The sequence below is a fragment of the Ranitomeya imitator genome, chromosome 7 (genome assembly GCF_032444005.1).
Source record: "Ranitomeya imitator isolate aRanImi1 chromosome 7, aRanImi1.pri, whole genome shotgun sequence".
Classification (NCBI taxonomy): Eukaryota; Metazoa; Chordata; class Amphibia; order Anura; family Dendrobatidae; genus Ranitomeya; species Ranitomeya imitator.
Window position 1 is genome coordinate 226,251,471 of NC_091288.1, and position 21,821 is coordinate 226,273,291.

The window sequence follows — 21,821 nt, forward strand, 5'->3', positions numbered from 1 at the left end:
GGATTCACTGCATCCGGTGGTCTCGGTAATGCTGGGGGGGGGGGGATTCACTGCATCCGGTGGTCTCGGTAATGCTGGGGGGGATGGGATTCACTGCATCCGGTGGTCTCGGTAATGCTGGGGGGAGGGGATTCACTGCATCCGGTGGTCTCGGTAATGCTGGGGGGAGGGGATTCACTGCATCCGGTGGTCTCGGTAATGCTGGGGGGAGGGGATTCACTGCATCCGGTGGTCTCGGTAATGCTGGGGGGGTTTCACTGCATCCGGTGGTCTCGGTAATGCTGGGGGGGGAGGGGATTCACTGCATTCGGTGGTCTCGGTAATGCTGGGGGGGGGGGGGGGTTTCACTGCATCCGGTGGTCTCGGTAATGCTGGGGGGGGGGGGAGGGGATTCACTGCATCCGGTGGTCTCGGTAATGCTGGGGGGGGGGGCGGGGGGATTCACTGCATCCGGTGGTCTCGGTAATGCTGGGGGGGGCGGGGGGATTCACTGCATCCGGTGGTCTCGGTAATGCTGGGGGGGGCGGGGGGGATTCACTGCATCCGGTGGTCTCGGTAATGCTGGGGGGGATGGGATTCACTGCATCCAGTGGCCTCGGTAATGCTGGGGGGGAGGGGATTCACTGCATCCGGTGGCCTCGGTAATGCTGGGGGGAGGGGGATTCACTGCATCCGGTGGCCTCGGTAATGCTGGGGGGAGGGGGATTCACTGCATCCGGTGGCCTCGGTAATGCTGGGGGGGGGGGAGGGATTCACTGCATCCGGTGGTCTCGGTAATGCTGGGGGGAGGGGATTCACTGCATCCGGTGGTCTCGGTAATGCTGGGGGGGGGGGGGGGGGATTCACTGCATCCGGTGGTCTCGGTAATGCTGGGGGGGATGGGATTCACTGCATCCGGTGGTCTCGGTAATGCTGGGGGAGGGGATTCACTGCATCCGGTGGCCTCGGTAATGCTGGGGGGAGGGGGATTCACTGCATCCGGTGGTCTCGGTAATGCTGGGGGGGATGGGATTCACTGCATCCGGTGGTCTCGGTAATGCTGGGGGAGGGGATTCACTGCATCCGGTGGTCTCGGTAATGCTGGGGGGGGGGGGGGATTCACTGCATCCGGTGGTCTCGGTAATGCTGGGGGGGATGGGATTCACTGCATCCGGTGGTCTCGGTAATGCTGGGGGAGGGGATTCACTGCATCCGGTGGCCTCGGTAATGCTGGGGGGAGGGGGATTCACTGCATCCGGTGGTCTCGGTAATGCTGGGGGGGATGGGATTCACTGCATCCGGTGGTCTCGGTAATGCTGGGGGAGGGGATTCACTGCATCCGGTGGTCTCGGTAATGCTGGGGGGGAGGGGATTCACTGCATCCGGTGGCCTCGGTAATGCTGGGGGGAGGGGGATTCACTGCATCCGGTGGTCTCGGTAATGCTGGGGGGGATGGGATTCACTGCATCCGGTGGCCTCGGTAATGCTGGGGGGGGGGATTCACTGCATCCGGTGGTCTCGGTAATGCTGGGGGGGATGGGATTCACTGCATCCGGTGGCCTCGGTAATGCTGGGGGGGGGATTCACTGCATCCGGTGGCCTCGGTAATGCTGGGGGGAGGGGATTCACTGCATCCGGTGGTCTCGGTAATGCTGGGGGGGGTTCACTGCATCCGGTGGTCTCGGTAATGCTGGGGGGAGGGGATTCACTGCATCCGGTGGTCTCGGTAATGCTGGGGGGGGGGGGATTCACTGCATCCGGTGGCCTCGGTAATGCTGGGGGGGGGATTCACTGCATCCGGTGGCCTCGGTAATGCTGGGGGGAGGGGATTCACTGCATCCGGTGGTCTCGGTAATGCTGGGGGGGGGTTCACTGCATCCGGTGGTCTCGGTAATGCTGGGGGGAGGGGATTCACTGCATCCGGTGGTCTCGGTAATGCTGGGGGGGGGGGGATTCACTGCATCCGGTGGTCTCGGTAATGCTGGGGGGGGATGGGATTCACTGCATCCGGTGGTCTCGGTAATGCTGGGGGAGGGGATTCACTGCATCCGGTGGCCTCGGTAATGCTGGGGGGAGGGGGATTCACTGCATCCGGTGGTCTCGGTAATGCTGGGGGGGATGGGATTCACTGCATCCGGTGGTCTCGGTAATGCTGGGGGAGGGGATTCACTGCATCCGGTGGTCTCGGTAATGCTGGGGGGGGGGGGGATTCACTGCATCCGGTGGTCTCGGTAATGCTGGGGGGGATGGGATTCACTGCATCCGGTGGTCTCGGTAATGCTGGGGGAGGGGATTCACTGCATCCGGTGGCCTCGGTAATGCTGGGGGGAGGGGGATTCACTGCATCCGGTGGTCTCGGTAATGCTGGGGGGGATGGGATTCACTGCATCCGGTGGTCTCGGTAATGCTGGGGGAGGGGATTCACTGCATCCGGTGGTCTCGGTAATGCTGGGGGGAGGGGGATTCACTGCATCCGGTGGTCTCGGTAATGCTGGGGGGGATGGGATTCACTGCATCCGGTGGCCTCGGTAATGCTGGGGGGGGGGATTCACTGCATCCGGTGGTCTCGGTAATGCTGGGGGGGGGGATTCACTGCATCCGGTGGCCTCGGTAATGCTGGGGGGGGGGATTCACTGCATCCGGTGGTCTCGGTAATGCTGGGGGGGGAGGGGATTCACTGCATTCGGTGGTCTCGGTAATGCTGGGGGGGGGGGTTCACTGCATCCGGTGGTCTCGGTAATGCTGGGGGGGAGGGGTTCTGTCTGTCTCCGCCTTTTCTGCGCCCTATTCTGTGCCTGGCTCCTCCCTCCGGACTCCGGTCCTCTCCAGCAGTAAAGATGGCGCCGTCGGTGATTGTTTCCTGAGGACACGTGACTTCCCCCTTCTTTGGCTCCGGAGGTGTTCGGTCACATGACCTTGTCCGTGCAGCAGAGATGGCGGCTCCCGGCGGTGCAGTGCGGGCGGCGCGGCTGTTGGCGGAACGTGTCCGGGCAGAGAAGCTGAGGGCGGCCAGGCAAGAGGTGAGGGAACTACAACGCTCAGCAGTTCCTGCACACGTCTAACTATGTTATGGGGGGTTACACGGAGAAGCCCCGGCTGTACGGGGGGGGGGGGGGTGTTACACGGAGGGGTCCCGGCTGTACGGGGGGGGGGGGTGTTACACGGAGGAGTCCCGGCTGTACGGGGGGGGGGGGTGTTACACGGAGGAGTCCCGGCTGTACGGGGGGGGGGGGGGGTTACACGGAGGAGTCCCGGCTGTACGGGGGGGGGGGGGGTGTTACACGGAGGAGTCCCGGCTGTACGGGGGGGGGGGGTGTTACACGGAGGAGTCCCGGCTGTACGGGGGGGGGGGGGGGTTACACGGAGGAGTCCCGGCTGTACGGGGGGGGGGGTTACACGGAGGATTCCCGGCTGTACGGGGGGGGGGGGGTTACACGGAGGAGTCCCGGCTGTACGGGGGGGGGGGGTTACACGGAGGAGTCCCGGCTGTACGGGGGGGGGGGGTTACACGGAGGAGTCCCGGCTGTACGGGGGGGGGGGGGGTTACACGGAGGAGTCCCGGCTGTACGGGGGGGTGTTACACGGAGGAGTCCCGGCTGTACGGGGGTGTTACACGGAGGAGTCCCGGCTGTACGGGGGTGTTACACGGAGGAGTCCCGGCTGTACGGGGGGGTTACACGGAGGAGTCCCGGCTGTACGGGGGGGGGGGGGGGGGGGTGTTGCGAGGAGGAGTCCCGGCTGTACGGGGGGGGGGGGGGGGGGGTGTTGCGAGGAGGAGTCCCGGCTGTACGGGGGGGGTGTGTGTGTTACAAGGAGGAGTCCCGGCTGTACGGGGGGGTTACACGGAGGAGTCCTGGCTGTACGGGGGGGTTACACGGAGGAGTCCCGGCTGTACGGGGGGGTTACACAGAGGAGTCCCGGCTGTACGGGGGGGGGTGTTGCGAGGAGGAGTCCCGGCTGTACTATGTTGCACAGGTGTCCCGGCTGTACAGGGGTGTTACACGGAGGAGTCCCGGCTGTACGGGGGGGGGGGGGGTGTTACAAGGAGGAGTCCCGGCTGTACGGGGGGGTTACACGGAGGAGTCCCGGCTGTACGGGGGGGTTACACAGAGGAGTCCCGGCTGTACGGGGGGGGGGGGTGTTGCGAGGAGGAGTCCCGGCTGTACGGGGGTGTTACACGGAGGAGTCCCGGCTGTACGGGGGGGGGGGTGTTGCGAGGAGGAGTCCCGGCTGTACGGGGGTGTTACACGGAGGAGTCCCGGCTGTACGGGGGGGGGGGGGGGGGGTTACACGGAGGAGTCCCGGCTGTACGGGGGGGGGGGGGGTGTTACACGGAGGAGTCCCGGCTGTACGGGGGGGGGGGGGTGTTACACGGAGGAGTCCCGGCTGTACGGGGGGGGGGGTTACACGGAGGATTCCCGGCTGTACGGGGGGGGGGGGGGTTACACGGAGGATTCCCGGCTGTACGGGGGGGGGGGTTACACGGAGGAGTCCCGGCTGTACGGGGGGGTGTTACACGGAGGAGTCCCGGCTGTACGGGGGTGTTACACGGAGGAGTCCCGGCTGTACGGGGGGGGGGGGGTGTCACACGGAGGAGTCCCGGCTGTACGGGGGGGTTACACGGAGGAGTCCCGGCTGTACGGGGGGGGGGTGTTGCGAGGAGGAGTCCCGGCTGTACGGGGGGTGTTACACGGAGGAGTCCCGGCTGTACGGGGGGGTTACACGGAGGAGTCCCGGCTGTACGGGGGGGTTACACAGAGGAGTCCCGGCTGTACGGGGGGGGGTGTTGCGAGGAGGAGTCCCGGCTGTACTATGTTGCACAGGTGTCCCGGCTGTACAGGGGTGTTACACGGAGGAGTCCCGGCTGTACGGGGGGGGGGGGGGGGTGTTACAAGGAGGAGTCCCGGCTGTACGGGGGGGTTACACGGAGGAGTCCCGGCTGTACGGGGGGGTTACACAGAGGAGTCCCGGCTGTACGGGGGGGGGGGGGGTGTTGCGAGGAGGAGTCCCGGCTGTACGGGGGTGTTACACGGAGGAGTCCCGGCTGTACTATGTTGCACAGGTGTCCCGGCTGTACAGGGGTGTTACATGGAGGTTATGCTGTATGGGGTGTGGGTTATTCGGGGTGTTCCGGGTTCTTTGGGGGAGGGTTTTGTATGCGGGTGTTCTTACTGTGGGAGGAGTTATGTAGAAAATGTCACATGTTCTTCTGTCCCCAGGCTCCGCCCCCTCTCGTTTCTCTGCACCAGCTCCGCAGTTGGGTCGTGCGGTCGGACCCTGATCTCGTACTTATCAACAAGCCCCATGGATTCAATGCACACGGTGAGTATTGGGGGCTCCACACTCCGGCTGCACACTGTGAGTATTGGGGGCTCCACTCTGCGGCTGCACACGGTGAGTGTTGGGGGCTGCAGACGGTGAGTGTTGGGGGCTGCAGACGGTGAGTGTTGGGGGGCTGCACACGGTGAGTATTGGGGGCTCCACTCTGTGGCTGCAGACGGTGAGTGTTGGGGGCTGCACACGGTGAGTATTGGGGGCTCCACACTCCGGCTGCACACGGTGAGTATTGGGGGCTCCACTCTGTGGCTGCAGACGGTGAGTGTTGGGGGCTGCACACGGTGAGTATTGGGGGCTCCACACTCCGGCTGCACACGGTGAGTATTGGGGGCTCCACTCTGTGGCTGCACACGGTGAGTGTTGGGGGCTGCAGACGGTGAGTATTGGGGGCTGCACATGGTGAGTATTGGGGGCTCCGCACTCCGGCTGCACACTGACCCCTCAATGACCCTCTGTCCCCAACAGGCGGCCCCTCCGTACACCAGAGCGTCTCCTCGCTGCTCCCGGCTCTGGCCCAGAAGCTGTTTGGGAGAGGAGCGGAGCCGCTGCGGCTCTGCCATCGTCTGGACAAGGACACCACTGGGGCGATGATTCTGGCGCGCAGTGCGGAGGCTGCGGAGCGAGTGCAGAGCCTGATGCGGGAGCACAGGATCCACAGGGTGTACTGGTGAGAACTGAGACCACCCTCATCTACCGCTAACAACCAGCTCATGTACACGTGTGAGGGGTGTCAGCCCGACCCCGGATCATCACTGCTGACCACAGACTTTGTTGTATTTCAGGGCCGTGTGTCTGGGGGTCCCTGCCCCACAGGAGGGGATTGTGGATATTCCTATCATTGAGCGGGAGACGCCCGGACCCCAGAGACATTACAAGGTGTGCCTCCGCCCTCCTTCGCGTCTCGTCCTCCCCCCTCCTCCGCGTCTCGTCCTCCCCCCTCCTTCGCGTCTCGCCCTCCCCCCTCCTTTGCGTCTCGTCCTCCCCCCCTCCTCCGCGTCTCGCTCTTCCCCCTCCTCCGCGTCTCGCCCTCCCCCTCCTCCGCGTCCTCGCCCTCCCCCCTCCTCCGCGTCTCGCCCTCCCCCCTCCTCCGCGTCTCGCCCTCCCCCCTCCTCCGCGTCTCGCCCTCCCCCCTCCTCCGCGTCTCGCCCTCCCCCCTCCTCCGCGTCTCGCCCTCCCCCCTCCTCCGCGTCTCGCCCTCCCCCCTCCCCCGCGTCTCGCCCTCCTCCGCGTCTCGCCCTCCCCCCCTCCTCCGCGTCTCCCCCGCGTCTCCCCCCTCCTCCGCGTCTCCCCCCTCCTCCGCGTCTCCCCCGCGTCTCCCCCCTCCTCCGCGTCCCCGCGTCTCCCCCCTCCTCCGCGTCTCCCCCGCGTCTCCCCCCTCCTCCGCGTCTCGCCCTCCCCCCTCCTCCGCGTCTCGCCCGCCCCCCTCCTCCGCGTCTCGCCCTCCCCCCCTCCTCCGCGTCTCGCCCTCCCCCCTCCTCCGCGTCTCGCCCTCCCCCCTCCTCCGCGTCTCGCCCTCCCCCCTCCTCCGCGTCTCGCCCTCCCCCCCTCCCCCGCGTCTCGCCCTCCCCCCTCCTCCGCGTCTCCCCCGCGTCTCCCCCCTCCTCCGCGTCTCCCCCCTCCTCCGCGTCTCCCCCGCGTCTCCCCCCTCCTCTGCGTCTCCCCCGCGTCTCCCCCCTCCTCCGCGTCTCGCCCTCCCCCCCTCCTCCGCGTCTCGCCCGCCCCCCTCCTCCGCGTCTCCCCCCTCCTCCGCGTCTCGCCCGCGTCTCCCCCCTCCTCCGCGTCTCGCCCTCCCCCCTCCTCCGCGTCTCGCCCTCCTCCCTCCTCCGCGTCTCGCCCTCCTCCCTCCTCCGCGTCTCGCCCTCCCCCCTCCTCCGCGTCTCGCCCTCCCCCCTCCTCCGTGTCTCGCCCTCCTCCGCGTCTCGCCCTCCCCCCCTCCTCCGCGTCTCGCCCTCCCCCCCTCCTCCGCGTCTCGCCCTCCCCCCCCCAGTCTCTTATCTCTTTCTGTCCTCTCAGATGTCTCTGTGTCCGAGGTTCCGGGTCTCGTCAGACGGTTCTGTGCTTCGCTCTCGTGTCAGCGGTTCTGCTCATGAGGCAGTGACACAATACAGGACTCTGGGAACGTCATCGGGGGCTTCACTACTCGAACTGCGGCCGTTGACAGGTACAGACTGGGGGGGACCAACACCGCTCCTCACACATACAGCCTGTGGTGGACACCCAGCACCCGCACACATTTGGACGGGGGGGGGAGAGGGGAACACCCAGCACCCGCACACATTTGGACGGGGGGGGGGGGAGGGGAACACCCAGCACACGTCCAGACTGGGGGGGGGGGGGGGGGGGGGGAGCACCCAGCACCCAGCACCCGCACACATTTGGACAGGGAGGGGACGCCCAGCATCCGCACTCTCGCACAGACGGTCCAGTAATGTTACGTGGCGCTCGCTCCCTTGCGGATACACGTGGCGGCCATCTTTGTTGTCGGTGCGGTCTAATATCCTGTGCAGCTGTCTCTCACAAGCTCTGTCTGTCTCTAGGCGTGAGGCATCAGTTGCGCGCTCATCTGGCACTCGCATTGAACTGTCCTGTTCTTGGAGACCACAAGTATTCGCACTGGGGCCGCCTGGCCCCGCAGGTAATGGCCGCTTCCAGGGCGTATGTACGCGTGTGCTGTTGGGCTGAGTCATGGATGTCACTAACACTCACTGCTTCTTGCAGAAGCTGCCGCAGCCCCTGCTCCGCGCGCTCGCACTGACGCCGCCGCAGACGCGCTCCCTTCTGCTCCATCTTCATGCTGCTCAGATCACACTGCCGCTGTCAGCCGGGCGTGACCCTGTTATTCTGCGATGTCCTCCCCCTAAACACTTCCTGAGGACCCTACGGAAACTGCAGCTCCCGGCCTCTGTCCTACAAAGTAGTGAGGACCCCGGCCCAGGAGGACACGTAGACCCCGGCCCAGGAGGACACGTAGACCCGGCCCAGGAGGACACGTAGACCCCGGCCCAGGAGGACACGTAGACCCCGGCGCAGGAGGACACGTAGACCCGGCGCAGGAGGACACGTAGACCCCGGCGCAGGAGGACACGTAGACCCGGCCCAGGAGGACACGTAGACCCGGCCCAGGAGGACACGTAGACCCCGGCCCAGGAGGACACGTAGACCCCGGCCCAGGAGGACACGTAGACCCCGGCGCAGGAGGACACGTAGACCCGGCGCAGGAGGACACGTAGACCCCGGCGCAGGAGGAGAAGCCTTTATTGTTACAGATGCCTCAGGCATAATAAGCCCAAAGGAAGATGGCGCAGCTCATCATGAGCATGGCGTTGGCGTTCACCAGCCGGCCGTGGCTGGGCTTCTCCCGGATGTTGGGCGGTGCAGACAAAGCCTTGTCCTGTGCAGTGGGATCATGGCGTCCTGTGCGGGAGAGAGAGAAGGTCACTGTTCTGCTGCATCTGATCGGAAATAAAACTTCGTTCTGTGTTTGCAAAAATCTGTCCGGGTGCTCGTCAATGTGGGGTACAGACCGGCTCACAGGGAGGGGTGAGCTTGTGCAGCAGCACAGAGTATTTCTGCAGATTAGTACGAGGAGGTGTAATGGTCACTGCGTCCTTGCCGCACCATGGTGCTAGCAGCCTCTGAGATGCTGCCGACGGCGCCATGTTTGCCCTGTAGGCTTCCATGACTGCGCTGGCATCGTCGGTGAGAGGATGAGAAGTTCCCGCTGTGGCGATGTAACTCCCACATTTGGCGATAAGTTCAATGGTTTGGGATTTACGGTCGGATCTCTAGTGACCGCCGAGAACGGAGGGATCTCTAGTGACCGCCGAGAACGGAGGGATCTCTAGTGACCGCCGAGAACGGAGGGATCTCTAGTGACCGCCGAGAACGGAGGGATCTCTAGTGACCGCCGAGAACGGAGGGATCTCTAGTGACCGCCGAGAACGGAGGGATCTCTAGTGACCGCCGAGAACGGAGGGATCTCTAGTGACCGCCGAGAACGGAGGGATCTCTAGTGACCGCCGAGAACGGAGGGATCTCTAGTGACCACTGAATTGTTTGGCTGCTTGGTTTTATAATCACTGTATAAATGAAAAAAAATTGCAGCGGTGAAACAGCAGCACCACTGGGGTGGGGGGGGACAGATTAGGGCCGTCATCGATGGTGTAGGGGCGCCCAGGAGAGGGGGGACAGATTAGGGCCGTCATCGATGGTGTAGGGGCGCCCAGGAGAGGGGGGACAGATTAGGGCCGTCATCGATGGTGTAGGGGCGCCCAGGAGAGGGGGGACAGATTAGGGCCGTCATCGATGGTGTAGGGGCGCCCAGGAGAGGGGGGACAGATTAGGGCCGTCATCGATGGTGTAGGGGCGCCCAGGAGAGGGGGGACAGATTAGGGCCGTCATCGATGGTGTAGGGGCGCCCAGGAGAGGGGGGACAGATTAGGGCCGTCATCGATGGTGTAGGGGCGCCCAGGAGAGGGGGGACAGATTAGGGCCGTCATCGATGGTGTAGGGGCGCCCAGGAGAGGGGGGACAGATTAGGGCCGTCATCGATGGTGTAGGGGCGCCCAGGAGAGGGGGGACAGATTAGGGCCGTCATCGATGGTGTAGGGGCGCCCAGGAGAGGGGGGACGGATTGGAGGATATGACCGATGAGCCTCTCCTGACTGGCCATGCTTTTATATGATTGGTGGATGGTGACCGACCCCTTTTTCCTCCTCCGAGAGTTTATCATGTATATAAGCGTGTTATTGAATAGTGTGTGCTCTTGTGTGGACCTTTCACGTGGATTTCTGCATATTTTGCGGATTCTCTGGGTAGAGTTGTTTGCGGGGATGACGAGGGCTGGAGCTTTGGTGCCTCACTATTGATCTATGATCATTACACATGGCCTCTTCCACCATTTTGTTATGGTAGGTGGAAACGTTGCTCTTCATGGCAGAATAAAGAAGCTTTGCATTTTCTTCTGCCATGATTGGATGCCGTCTATTCATCTAGATTTCCTCACCAGGCGGCTCCTCGGGACTTTCCTGACTGTGCATTGCCCTGTCTAACAATACAGAGTGCGGTGCTGAATGGCTGCCATGTTCCTTCTCCATGTAACTAACAGCCCAGGATTATCCCTCACCTGAAATTCCTGCGTCCTCCTGCGAATCCTGACTGTGACGGAGGCTGAAAACCAAGCGATGAAGCTGTGAAGAGACAGGCCACGTGAGCGCATGTGACACACACACACACACCCTGTTGTACGCTGTGAGAACGTGCATCCCCAACTCCTTTTGTACGCTGTACCACGCCACAGAAGGTGGTGGAACCTCAACCAACACATGGGCTATGTTAAATAGTGCTGAAGCCAGGGTACCATGATGGCGGCAGAGCTGCATGCGTGGACCCTTATACCTGCTTCCAGGGAATGTGTCCAAGTTCCTCCAGCAGCCCTCGACGTGGAGGTACTCACCTGTGACTCGGGGATAGGAGGCGTGCAGTAAGATACAGCCACAATAATGAGAGCGGTACAAAAAAAGAGGATTATGGCGAAGTAGAGGTAATGCACGCCACAGATCAGCGCCGGGCACGAGCTCGGGGAGAAGCAGCTTCCAGAACCATAGATGAATTCTGGCACCATACGGCAGAGACCCAGAATGAGGCCCCCGATCAGACCCCAAAAAGCCCCCTGTGAAGAGAAACAGCATATGGATGAGAGGGGGAACAATCTGTCCAAAATCAGCAAAACGAGGCCATTAAGACCCCCATTACCAGAAATGGTAGAAGAAGTGCATGCTGAGAGCCAGTGTAAACCAACAGTAAGACTCCCCTTAAATAATGCAGCAGGAACTAGTGATACCCTAAACTCGCCCAGAGACCCCCAGATGTGATGCTACACGATACCCTAAACATTATCCAGAGACACCAAGATGTGTTACAATATACACTAAACCTTATCCTGAGACCCTCAGAAGTAATGCTACATGATTGGATAAGGCTTATGGTATTGTGTAGCATCAATATAAGTTTAGGCTGAGACCCCCAGATGTGATGCTACATGATGTCCTAAAGCTTATGCAGAGACCCCCTGCCAGGAGACAGGTGATGTACAGTGGGGGATGGGTAGTGATTAGAAAGGAGCAGATCCATGGAAGTTCAGGTTTGGTCGAACTTGAGAAAAAGTTTGATTCGGGTACTAGAACTTGATGCTGGACCCGATACCCCTATAAGTCAATGGGGACCTGAACGTTGGTGCTGTAAAATGGCTGTACAATGGTCATAGCATGGGTTAGGGGGCTGCAAAAGGAAGCAAGATGGTGGTAAGAGGAGGACAATTGCCGTGCAAATAAATGTGGATGTGAAAACAACTTAAATTTGCATATGTATTAGACTGTACTTGTTAATAAATGAAAAAAAGTGAAATGGGTTCCCCCCAATGTTTATTACCATCCAACGGGAAGCAGAGATCTGTGAGCTGGTCTTATTATGCTGGGAAGGGGTCAAGTAGATAGCACGGCAGCCTTGCAGCGCTGGGGTCCTGGGTTCAAACCTCACCCAGGACAACATCTGCAAAGAGTTTGTATGTTCTCTCCGTGTTTGCGTGGGTTTCCTCCGGGTTCTCCGGTTTCCTCCCACATTCCAAAGACATACTGATAGGGAATTTAGATTGTGAGCCCCAACGGGGACAGCGATGATAATGTGTGCAAAATGTAAAGCGCTGCGGAATATGTTAGCGCTATATAAAAATAAAGATTATTATTTACAGCCATGGACCTTCTCAGCTTATTGATATCAGCTCGCTGCTGTCTTCTTTGCCTTTGCTGGTTAGATAAAATGGGGGGACCCAAACAAAAATGACATGGGGTCCTCCATATTGTTAGTATCCAGCTAAGGCAAAGCAGACAGTTGTATGCTGATATTAATAGGCTAGGAAGGGTGTTGGATATTGGCCCTTTCCCAGCCTAACAAGACCATCCCTCAGCCACCCCAGAAATGGCGCATCCAATAGATGCTCCAATTCTGGCGCTTAGCCTCGGCCCTTCCCACTTGTACTAGTGCAGCGGCAATCGGGGTAATGGTTTTTCTAGTTGATGTCTGCTGTTTAATGTCCCCTGCCATCAAGCCCGGGTGTTTGTAATGGAGAGGCGGCTGTCAGACACCCCCATTACTAACCCAGTAGTCAAAACAAATAAACAGAAAGTTCTTTATTTGTAAAGATAATTCCCCTACAAGTTCCGCATTTTACCCATGTATTACCAAAAAAATAATCCTTGGATGTCTTCCACCATCCAAATGGAGGTCCCACGACAATCCCCCTGTTCCAAGTCCAGTGTATGGAGCTCCGCTGTGAGAACGCAGCTCCATAGACTGGTTCAGCAGCCACTGCCGGGTCGGTCTCTGTACCCTGAAAGACTTGTCACCTCAGTTCACAGCGGCCGTCAGTAAGGTCACCTCAGTTCACAGCGGCCGTCAGTAAGGTCACCTCAGTTCACAGCGGCCGTCAGTAAGGTCACCTCAGTTCACAGCGGCCGTCAGTAAGGTCACCTCAGTTCACAGCGGCCGTCAGTAAGGTCACCTCAGTTCACAGCGGCCGTCAGTAAGGTCACCTCAGTTCACAGCGGCCGTCTTTAAGGTCACCTCAGTTCACAGCGGCCGTCAGTAAGGTCACCTCAGTTCACAGCGGCCGTCAGTAAGGTCACCTCAGTTCACAGCGGCCGTCAGTAAGGTCAACTCAGTTCACAGCGGCCGTCAGTAAGGTCACCTCAGTTCACAGCGGCCGTCAGTAAGGTCACCTCAGTTCACAGCGGCCGTCAGTAAGGTCACCTCAGTTCACAGCGGCCGTCAGTAAGGTCACCTCAGTTCACAGCGGCCGTCAGTAAGGTCACCTCAGTTCACAGCGGCCGTCAGTAAGGTCACCTCAGTTCACAGCGGCCGTCAGTAAGGTCACCTCAGTTCACAGCGGCAGTCAGTAAGGTCACCTCAGTTCACAACGGCCGTCAGTAAGGTTACCTCAGTTCACAGCAGGCGGTTCTCATGAGGGCAGCGTGAGTGCTGGACTGATGACGAGCGGTGATTTAACCACTCATCAGTCCAGCACTCACGCTGCCCTCGTGAGAACCGGCGGCCGCTGTGAACTGAGGTAACCTTACGGATGTCACCTCAGTTCACACCGTCAGCTTACCCGAGTTCCCATCCACCTGGGTCTCCCCGCAGCTGTGAGGCCTGAGAACCTTAAGGAAGACTTTTACTGGAGTTCCCAGTTTCTGGAACGCCTGGAGGCTGTTAACTCCAGTAATATTAAAGGGTCCCTTGAGGTTTCCGGGCCTCACGGCTGCCAGGAGACCCGGTGGCTGTGAACTCTGGTTACGGTACTTATTGGGCCTCAGTTCAATTCACAGCGGCTGATTCTCACGAGCGGTGATGTGACCCCTCATCTCTCCGGCACTCGCCCTGCTCTCAGAACCGGCTGCAGTGAACTGAGGTAACCTTACTGACCGCAGTTCACAGCCTTCAGTTCTCGCAGACTACACTGTCAGACCCGACAATGGCTCCTGCAGCAGTCTATGGAGCTGCGTTCTCTGGACAAAGAAGACGGTGATTGTCGTGGGATCTCCATTTGAATTGTGGCAAACCCTTGTGGATTTTTTTTTATATATATATATATATAATTATTTGTAAAAATCTCTCCCCAACAAACGACTTGTCGCTGTGTTTGTTTCTTTTGTCTATGGGGTTAGTAATGACAACCCCATAAATGACCCGAGAACCATTACCCCCAATGGATGCACCTGTTCTGGGGTGGCTGAGGGCTGTCTCATTAGGCTGCACATGGGCCAATATTGTGGCCATTCCCAACCTATTAATATCAGCCCGCAGTTATCAGCATAACCTTTGCTCATTTTCTGGGGGTCCCCAATTTGACGTATGGGAGGAATGAAGTATAGGGGTGTACGGGGGCGTCAGATATAGTGGAGCGCTGAGCAGGAGGATCATGGAGTTGTTATTTTCTCTAACAAGACATCAGCTTACTGGTTCATTGACTCTTTTCACAAACAGCGCCAAGAAGAAGACAGCAGCGATTGGCGGCGCAAGGAAGCTCGCAACGGACTGTATGTAATCAAACAACTGTCCTCCTTGTGCGGCTTGGACGACGGGGATCCATGCAATGCTGAAAGCCACAAGGCAGACGGTCCACACCCTGAGAGAGAAGCCATAGAGGTGACACTGACCACCCATATTCCCCTGCCACACTGACGGATGGCGGCCCATACCTCCCCACCAGAAGCAGCTCTGTTTCTGCAGCCTGCGGCCTTAGCTTCCTCCAGACGTCCATTGTGAACAGGGTGCCACTGCTGTTAAAGATGGAGGCGAGACTGCTCATGAGAGCAGCCAGCATCACGGCAAGCATCAGTCCCCGGAGCCCTGAGCGGCAGAATGGAGAGTGTCAGCGCGAGAGGAAGGGGAGCACATGGAAGGACGTGGCTGGGGATTCATCGCTACTTTGTGGGGCGGGATGGCAGGTTTAGTGAAATGTCAATTTTATGGCAAATTCATGGATCTCGTGAAAGAAAAGCGATTATGTACCTACCTCTCGGCATCAGCTGTACAACCAGCTTTGGATAAGCAATATTTGTACAACCAATCTCTGCACCACAGATCCTCCGGCATTCAGAAGGCACAATGCAGGCAACGTCATCTGAAACACCCAAACATATGGTGGGTAAGGACAAGAACTGCATGGAGGGATCACAGTTATCCACAAATGTAATTAGAATTCAGCTGTGTAATTTATATCATGGTTAGGAGATGTCTGTCTGCAGCCACCACTAGGGGGAGCTCCCTGTATACAGAGATACATGATAAGATCCTGTCTGCAGTCACCACTAGGGGGAGCTCCCTGTATACAGAGATACATGATAAGATCCTGTCTACAGCCACCACTAGGGGGAGCTCCCTGTATACAGAGATACATGATAAGATCCTGTCTGCAGTCACCACTAGGGGGAGCTCCCTGTATACAGAGATACATGATAAGATCCTGTCTACAGCCACCACTAGGGGGAGCTCCCTGTATACAGAGATACATGATAAGATCCTGCCTGCAGTCACCACTAGGGGGAGCTCCCTGTATACAGAGATACATGATAAGATCCTGTCTGCAGTCACCACTAGGGGGAGCTCCCTGTATACAGAGATACATGATAAGATCCTGTCTGCAGTCACCACTAGGGGGAGCTCCCTGTATACAGAGATACATGATAAGATCCTGTCTGCAGTCACCACTAGGGGGAGCTCCCTGTATACAGAGATACATGATAAGATCCTGTCTGCAGCCACCACTAGGAGGAGCTCCCTGTATACAGAGATACATGATAAGATCCTGTCTGCAGACACCACTAGGGGGAGCTCCCTGTATACAGAGATACATGATAAGATCCTGTCTGCATTCACCACTAGGGGGAGCTCCCTGTATACAGAGATACATGATAAGATCCTGTCTGCAGCCACCACTAGGGGGAGCTCCCTGTATACAGAGATACATAATAAGATCCTGTCTGCAGCCACCACTAGGGGGAGCTCCCTGTATACAGAGATACATGATAAGATCCTGTCTGCATTCACCACTAGGGGGAGCTCCCTGTATACAGAGATACATGATAAGATCCTGTCTGCAGCCACCACTAGGGGGAGCTCCCTGTATACAGAGATACATGATAAGATCCTGTCTGCAGACACCACTAGGGGGAGCTCCCTGTATACAGAGATACATGATAAGATCCTGTCTGCATTCACCACTAGGGGGAGCTCCCTGTATACAGAGATACATGATAAGATCCTGTCTGCAGCCACCACTAGGGGGAGCTCCCTGTATACAGAGATACATAATAAGATCCTGTCTGCAGCCACCACTAGGGGGAGCTCCCTGTATACAGAGATACATGATAAGATTCTGTCTGCAGCCACCACTAGGGGGAGCTCCCTGTATACAGAGATACATAAGATCCTGTCTGCAGCCACCACTAGGGAGAGCTCCCTGTATACAGAGATACATGATAAGATCCTGTCTACAGCCACCACTAGGGGGAGCTCCCTGTATACAGAGATACATGATAAGATCCTGCCTGCAGTCACCACTAGGGGGAGCTTCTTGTATACAGAGATACATGATAAGATCCTGTCTGCAGTCACCACTAGGGGGAGCTCCCTGTATACAGAGATACGTGATAAGATCCTGTCTGCAGCCACCACTAGGGGGAGCTCCCTGTATACAGAGATACATGATAAGATTCTGTCTGCAGCCAGCACTAGGAGGAGCTCCCTGTATACAGAGACACATGATAAGATCCTGTCTGCAGTCACCACTAGGGGGAGCTCCCTGTATACAGAGATACATAAGATCCTGTCTGCAGCCACCACTAGGGGGAGCTCCCTGTATACAGAGATACATGATAAGATCCTGTCTGCAGTCACCACTAGGGGGAGCTCCCTGTATACAGAGATACATAATAAGATCCTGTCTGCAGCCTGGACCACTAGGGGGAGCTCCCTGTATACAGAGATACATGATAAGATTCTGTCTGCAGCCACCACTAGGGGGAGCTCCCTGTATACAGAGATACATGATAAGATCCTGTCTGCAGCCACCACTAGGGGGAGCTCCCTGTATACAGAGATACATGATAAGATCCTGTCTGCAGCCACCACTAGGGGGAGCTCCCTGTATACAGAGATACATGATAAGATCCTGTCTGCAGCCACCACTAGGGGGAGCTCCCTGTATACAGAGATACATGATAAGATCCTGTCTGCAGCCACCACTAGGGGGAGCTCCCTGTATACAGAGATACATGATAAGATCCTGTCTGCAGCCACCACTAGGGGGAGCTCCCTGTATACAGAGATACATGATAAGATCCTGTCTGCATTCACCACTAGGAGGAGCTCCCTGTATACAGAGATACATGATAAGATCCTGTCTGCAGCCACCACTAGGGGGAGCTCCCTGTATACAGAGATACATAATAAGATCCTGTCTGCAGCCACCACTAGGGGGAGCTCCCTGTATACAGAGATACATGATAAGATTCTGTCTGCAGCCACCACTAGGGGGAGCTCCCTGTATACAGAGATACATGATAAGATCCTGTCTGCAGCCACCACTAGGGGGAGCTCCCTGTATACAGAGATACATGATAAGATCCTGTCTGCAGTCACCACTAGGGGGAGCTCCCTGTATACAGAGATACATGATAAGATCCTGTCTGCAGCCACCACTAGGGGGAGCTCCCTGTATACAGAGATACATGATAAGATTCTGTCTGCAGTCACCACTAGGGGGAGCTCCCTGTATACAGAGATACATGATAAGATTCTGTCTGCAGCCAGCACTAGGGGGAGCTCCCTGTATACAGAGATACATGATAAGATCCTGTCTGCAGCCACCACTCTGGGAGCTCCCTGAATACAGAGATACATGATAAGATCCTGTCTGCATTCACCACTAGGGGGAGCTCCCTGTATACAGAGATACATGATAAGATCCTATCTGCGGCCACCACTAGGGGGAGCTCCCTGTATACAGAGATACATGATAAGATCCTGTCTGCAGCCACCACTAGGGGGAGCTCCCTGTATACAGAGATACATGATAAGATCCTGCCTGCAGCCACCACTAGGAGGAGCTCCCTGTATACAGAGATACATGATGAGATCCTGTCTGCATTCACCACTAGGGGGAGCTCCCTGTATACAGAGATACATGATAAGATCCTGTCTGCATTCACCACTAGGGGGAGCTCCCTGTATACAGAGATACATGATAAGATCCTATCTGCGGCCACCACTAGGGGGAGCTCCCTGTATACAGAGATACATGATAAGATCCTGTCTGCAGCCACCACTAGGGGGAGCTCCCTGTATACAGAGATACATGATAAGATCCTGCCTGCAGCCGCTACTAGGGGGAGCTCCCTGTATACAGAGATACATGATAAGATCCTGTCTGCAGTCACCACTAGGGGGAGCTCCCTGTATACAGAGATACATGATAAGATCCTGTCTGCAGCCTCCACTAGGGGGAGCTCCCTGTATACAGAGATACATGATAAGATCCTGTCTGCAGCCACCACTAGGGGGAGCTCCCTGTATACAGAGATACATGATAAGATCCTGTCTGCAGTCACCACTAGGGGGAGCTCCCCGTATACAGAGATACATGATAAGATCCTGTCTGCAGTCACCACTAGGGGGAGCTCCCTTTATACAGAGATACATGATAAGATCCTGTCTGCAGTCACCACTAGGGGGAGCTCCCTTTATACAGAGATACATGATAAGATCCTGTCTGCAGCCACCACTAGGGGGAGCACCCTGTATACAGAGATACAAGATAAGATCCTGTCTGCAGCCACCACTAGGGGGAGCACCCTGTATACAGAGATACAAGATAAGATCCTGTCTGCAGCCACCACTAGGGGGAGCTCCCTGTATACAGATATACATGATAAGATCCTGTCTGCAGTCACCACTAGGGGGAGCTCCCTGTATACAGAGATACATGATAAGATCCTGTCTGCGGCCACCACTAGGGGGAGCTCCCTGTATACAGAGATACATGATGAGATCCTGTCTGCAGTCACCACTAGGGGGAGCTCCCTGTATACAGAGATACATGATAAGATCCTGTCTGCAGTCACCACTAGTGGGAGCTCCCTGTATACAGAGATACATGATAAGATCCTGTCTGCAGTCACCACTAGGGGGAGCTCCCTGTATACAGAGATACATGATAAGATCCTGTCTGCAGTCACCACTAGGGGGAGCTCCCTGTATACAGAGATACATGATAAGATTCTGTCTGCAGCCACCACTAGGGGGAGCTCCCTTTATACAGAGATACATGATAAGATCCTGTCTGCAGCCACCACTAGGGGGAGCTCCCTGTATACAGAGATACATGATAAGATCCTGTCTGCAGCCACCACTAGGGGGAGCTCCCTGTATATAGAAGAGTGTGTATGTGCATAGCACCCCTCAGTGGTAGCTCAGTAATAAATGGGGCATGGTTTAATGAAAAATGATGAATTTCAAATGTTTGAAAATTTGGGTGAAAAAAAATGGTCTAAAAATGACAAATTAGGGCATAAAGTTAAATGTTGAATGATGTACCAAAGAAGTCACAGACTTGAGCCCTCGTTATGTTTAGTAATTTGCCTGAGTGTCTTTTCTGTGGCTAATTTTCCCTTCATTCTGCTCTGATCCGACACCTCATCACTTGGCTCCAGGAGTGTTCACTATGGAGTTTTGGATTGTGACCTTCATACTATACATAAAGGTAAAACGTGCTGGCGTTGGAGGGGTACAGTGTAACCCACCTCACCATATTATGATGCACGCCTCTAAGGCTACTTTCACGCTTCCGTCGGTACGGGGCAGTCACGAAGCCTCAGCGCGACGTACTGACGGAAGTGTTTGCTTTCACATTTCCGTCTGCGTTGCCGGGCAGGAAAGAGTCAGAGAGAGACATTTCCTGCCGCGCATGCGCAGACGGGAAAACTGGATGCGACATACAGAAAAACGTTCCCTTGAACGTTTTTCTGAGACGACGGGCCGCCAAACCCTGATGCATCCAGTGCACGACGGACGCAACATGTGGCCATACGTTGCGATCTGTCGGCAATACAAGTCTATAGGAAAAAAACTCTTCCTGCGGGCAAATTCGCAGTATGCGTTTTTTTCCCAAAACAACGCATTGTGACGGATTTAAAAAACCGTAAATGTGAAAGTAGCCTTACCTGGATACAGGACCCGACTAATCATCCCAGGCATGACCATGAGGAACATGGGAAGGATCTTCAAATATCCGCATAACACACAACCCAACTTAACATCCATCAGAGAGCGGGCAGCCAGGCAGCGCTGAACAATCACCTGAAACAAGAGGGCGGTACGGCAAACGTGGGTTCAAATAGAGCACAGGCTATGTGGAACGTCACCCAAAATGTATGCCCATGATGCAAAATGGCCTAGGCTGCAAGGAGGAATGAAGGAGCACTCACCTGGTCGCTGCACCAGTACCATGTGGACACGATGGTCAGTCCCAGGATCAGTGCCGGCCATGGCAAGTCCCCAGTGTAGGCGTCACGTAGCAGGTGGAGAGCATCGGGCCGTGGAGATGCACACTCCGCTGACACGTTACCCAGATTACTGGGAGTGGCATTCATGTATTTCTCCATCAGAGAATAATAACCCCCAACCTCCACAAAAGCTGCAAAGGCAACGAAACAAGCAAAGAAAACTATGAAAGAGCGCCAGAGAGCGACTGCGACCGGAAACCAATGAAGTACTCATCTGAGAGACAGGCCACACTTACCGAATCCAGAAAGGACGCAAGCTCCACCAATGATAACAAATGTCTGAACGGTATCTGTGTACATGAGTGCAGCCAGACCTCCTAGGGTGAAGCACAAACCCCAAAAGATGAGTGGGACTCATACATTACATATGATATCATGGAGGAGGACAGACGAGACCACTGACAGAAACCCATTATGTAATGGTAGAGAAAGGACTAGACCACATAGAGAAATCCATTATATCATGGAGGAGAAGACCATAGACAGAAATCCACTATGTCATGGAGAAGGGGCTACATCAACAGAGATCCATTTTATTAGGGGGAAAGATGACTATCTACAGAGATCCATTATATATAGGAGGAGACACTAAGACCACCTACCGAAATCCATTGTATCATGGAGAAGATAAGAGACCACATACAGAGAGGCTCCTCAAAACAACTGTCTAATGATCTGAAAACAAAGATTATTCAACATAGTTGTTCAGGGGAAGGAGACAAAAAGCTGTCTCAGAGATTTAACCTGTCAATTTCCACTGTGAGGGACATAGTAAGGAAATGGAAGAACACAGGTACAGTTCTTGTTAAGGCCAGAAGTGGCAGGCCAAGAAAAACATCAGAAAGGCAGAGAAGAAGAATGGTGAGATCAGTCAAGGACAATCCTCAGACCACCTCCAGAGAGCGGCAGCATCAACTTGCTGCAGATGGTGTCACTGTGCATCGGTCAACTATACAGCGCACTTTGCACAAGGAGAAGCTGTATGGGAGAGTGATGCGAAAGAAGCTGTTTCTGCAAGCATGCCACAAACAGAGTCGGCTGAGGTATGCAAAAGCACATTTGGAGAAGCCAATTTCTTTTTGGAAGAAGGTCCTGTGGACTGATGAAACCAAGATTGAGTGGTTTGGTCATACAAAAAGGCGTTATGCACGGCAGCCAAAAAACACAGCATTCCAAGAAAAACACTTGCTGCCCACAGTAAAATTTGGTGCAGGTTCCATCATGCTTTGGGGCTGTGTGGCCAATGCCGGCTCCGGGAATCTTGTTAAATTGAGGGACGCATGGATTCCTCTCAGTATCAGCAGATTCTTGACAATAATGTTCATGAATCAGTGACAAAGTTGAAGTTACGCAGGGGATGGATCTTTCAGCAGGACAATGATCATC

At 56.5% G+C, this 21,821-nt stretch overlaps 2 protein-coding genes across 3 annotated transcripts in view; one reads left to right on the forward strand and one right to left on the reverse strand.

The window, feature by feature from the left end:
- The first annotated feature begins 2,794 nt into the window (after window positions 1-2,794).
- RPUSD4 (RNA pseudouridine synthase D4) lies at window positions 2,795-8,806 on the forward strand. The gene is made up of 7 exons (XM_069735266.1): window positions 2,795-2,999; window positions 5,199-5,301; window positions 5,782-5,983; window positions 6,099-6,192; window positions 7,330-7,477; window positions 7,854-7,951; window positions 8,035-8,806. Exons 1-7 carry the CDS (start codon window positions 2,913-2,915, stop codon window positions 8,308-8,310), a joined length of 1,008 nt encoding a protein of 335 aa, XP_069591367.1. The 5' UTR covers window positions 2,795-2,912; the 3' UTR covers window positions 8,311-8,806.
- SLC5A2 (solute carrier family 5 member 2) overlaps window positions 8,588-21,821 on the reverse strand; it is a 66,122-nt gene continuing 52,888 nt past the window's right edge. Inside the window, exons 7-15 of one of the 2 annotated variants that reach the window (XM_069735265.1) lie at window positions 20,672-20,752; window positions 20,358-20,566; window positions 20,094-20,229; window positions 14,888-14,995; window positions 14,571-14,721; window positions 14,329-14,497; window positions 10,772-10,987; window positions 10,442-10,505; window positions 8,588-8,730 (exon numbers count right to left, since the gene is read on the reverse strand). In XM_069735265.1, the coding sequence (XP_069591366.1) occupies window positions 8,588-8,730; window positions 10,442-10,505; window positions 10,772-10,987; window positions 14,329-14,497; window positions 14,571-14,721; window positions 14,888-14,995; window positions 20,094-20,229; window positions 20,358-20,566; window positions 20,672-20,752 (1,277 nt within the window). Of the gene's footprint in view, window positions 8,731-10,293; window positions 10,506-10,771; window positions 10,988-14,328; window positions 14,498-14,570; window positions 14,722-14,887; window positions 14,996-20,093; window positions 20,230-20,357; window positions 20,567-20,671; window positions 20,753-21,821 lie in introns of those variants that run through there. The other variant, XM_069735264.1, reaches the window with a different exon arrangement.

Bases quoted from the DNA above. Each gene is read 5' to 3' on its own strand.
- RPUSD4 (XM_069735266.1), top strand. From the start codon at position 2,913: ATGGCGGCTCCCGGCGGTGCAGTGCGGGCGGCGCGGCTGTTGGCGGAA. The intron at 3,000-5,198 runs GTGAGGGAACTA...TTCTGTCCCCAG, and splicing joins TGAGGGCGGCCAGGCAAGAG to GCTCCGCCCCCTCTCGTTTC. The intron at 5,302-5,781 runs GTGAGTATTGGG...TGTCCCCAACAG, and splicing joins CCATGGATTCAATGCACACG to GCGGCCCCTCCGTACACCAG.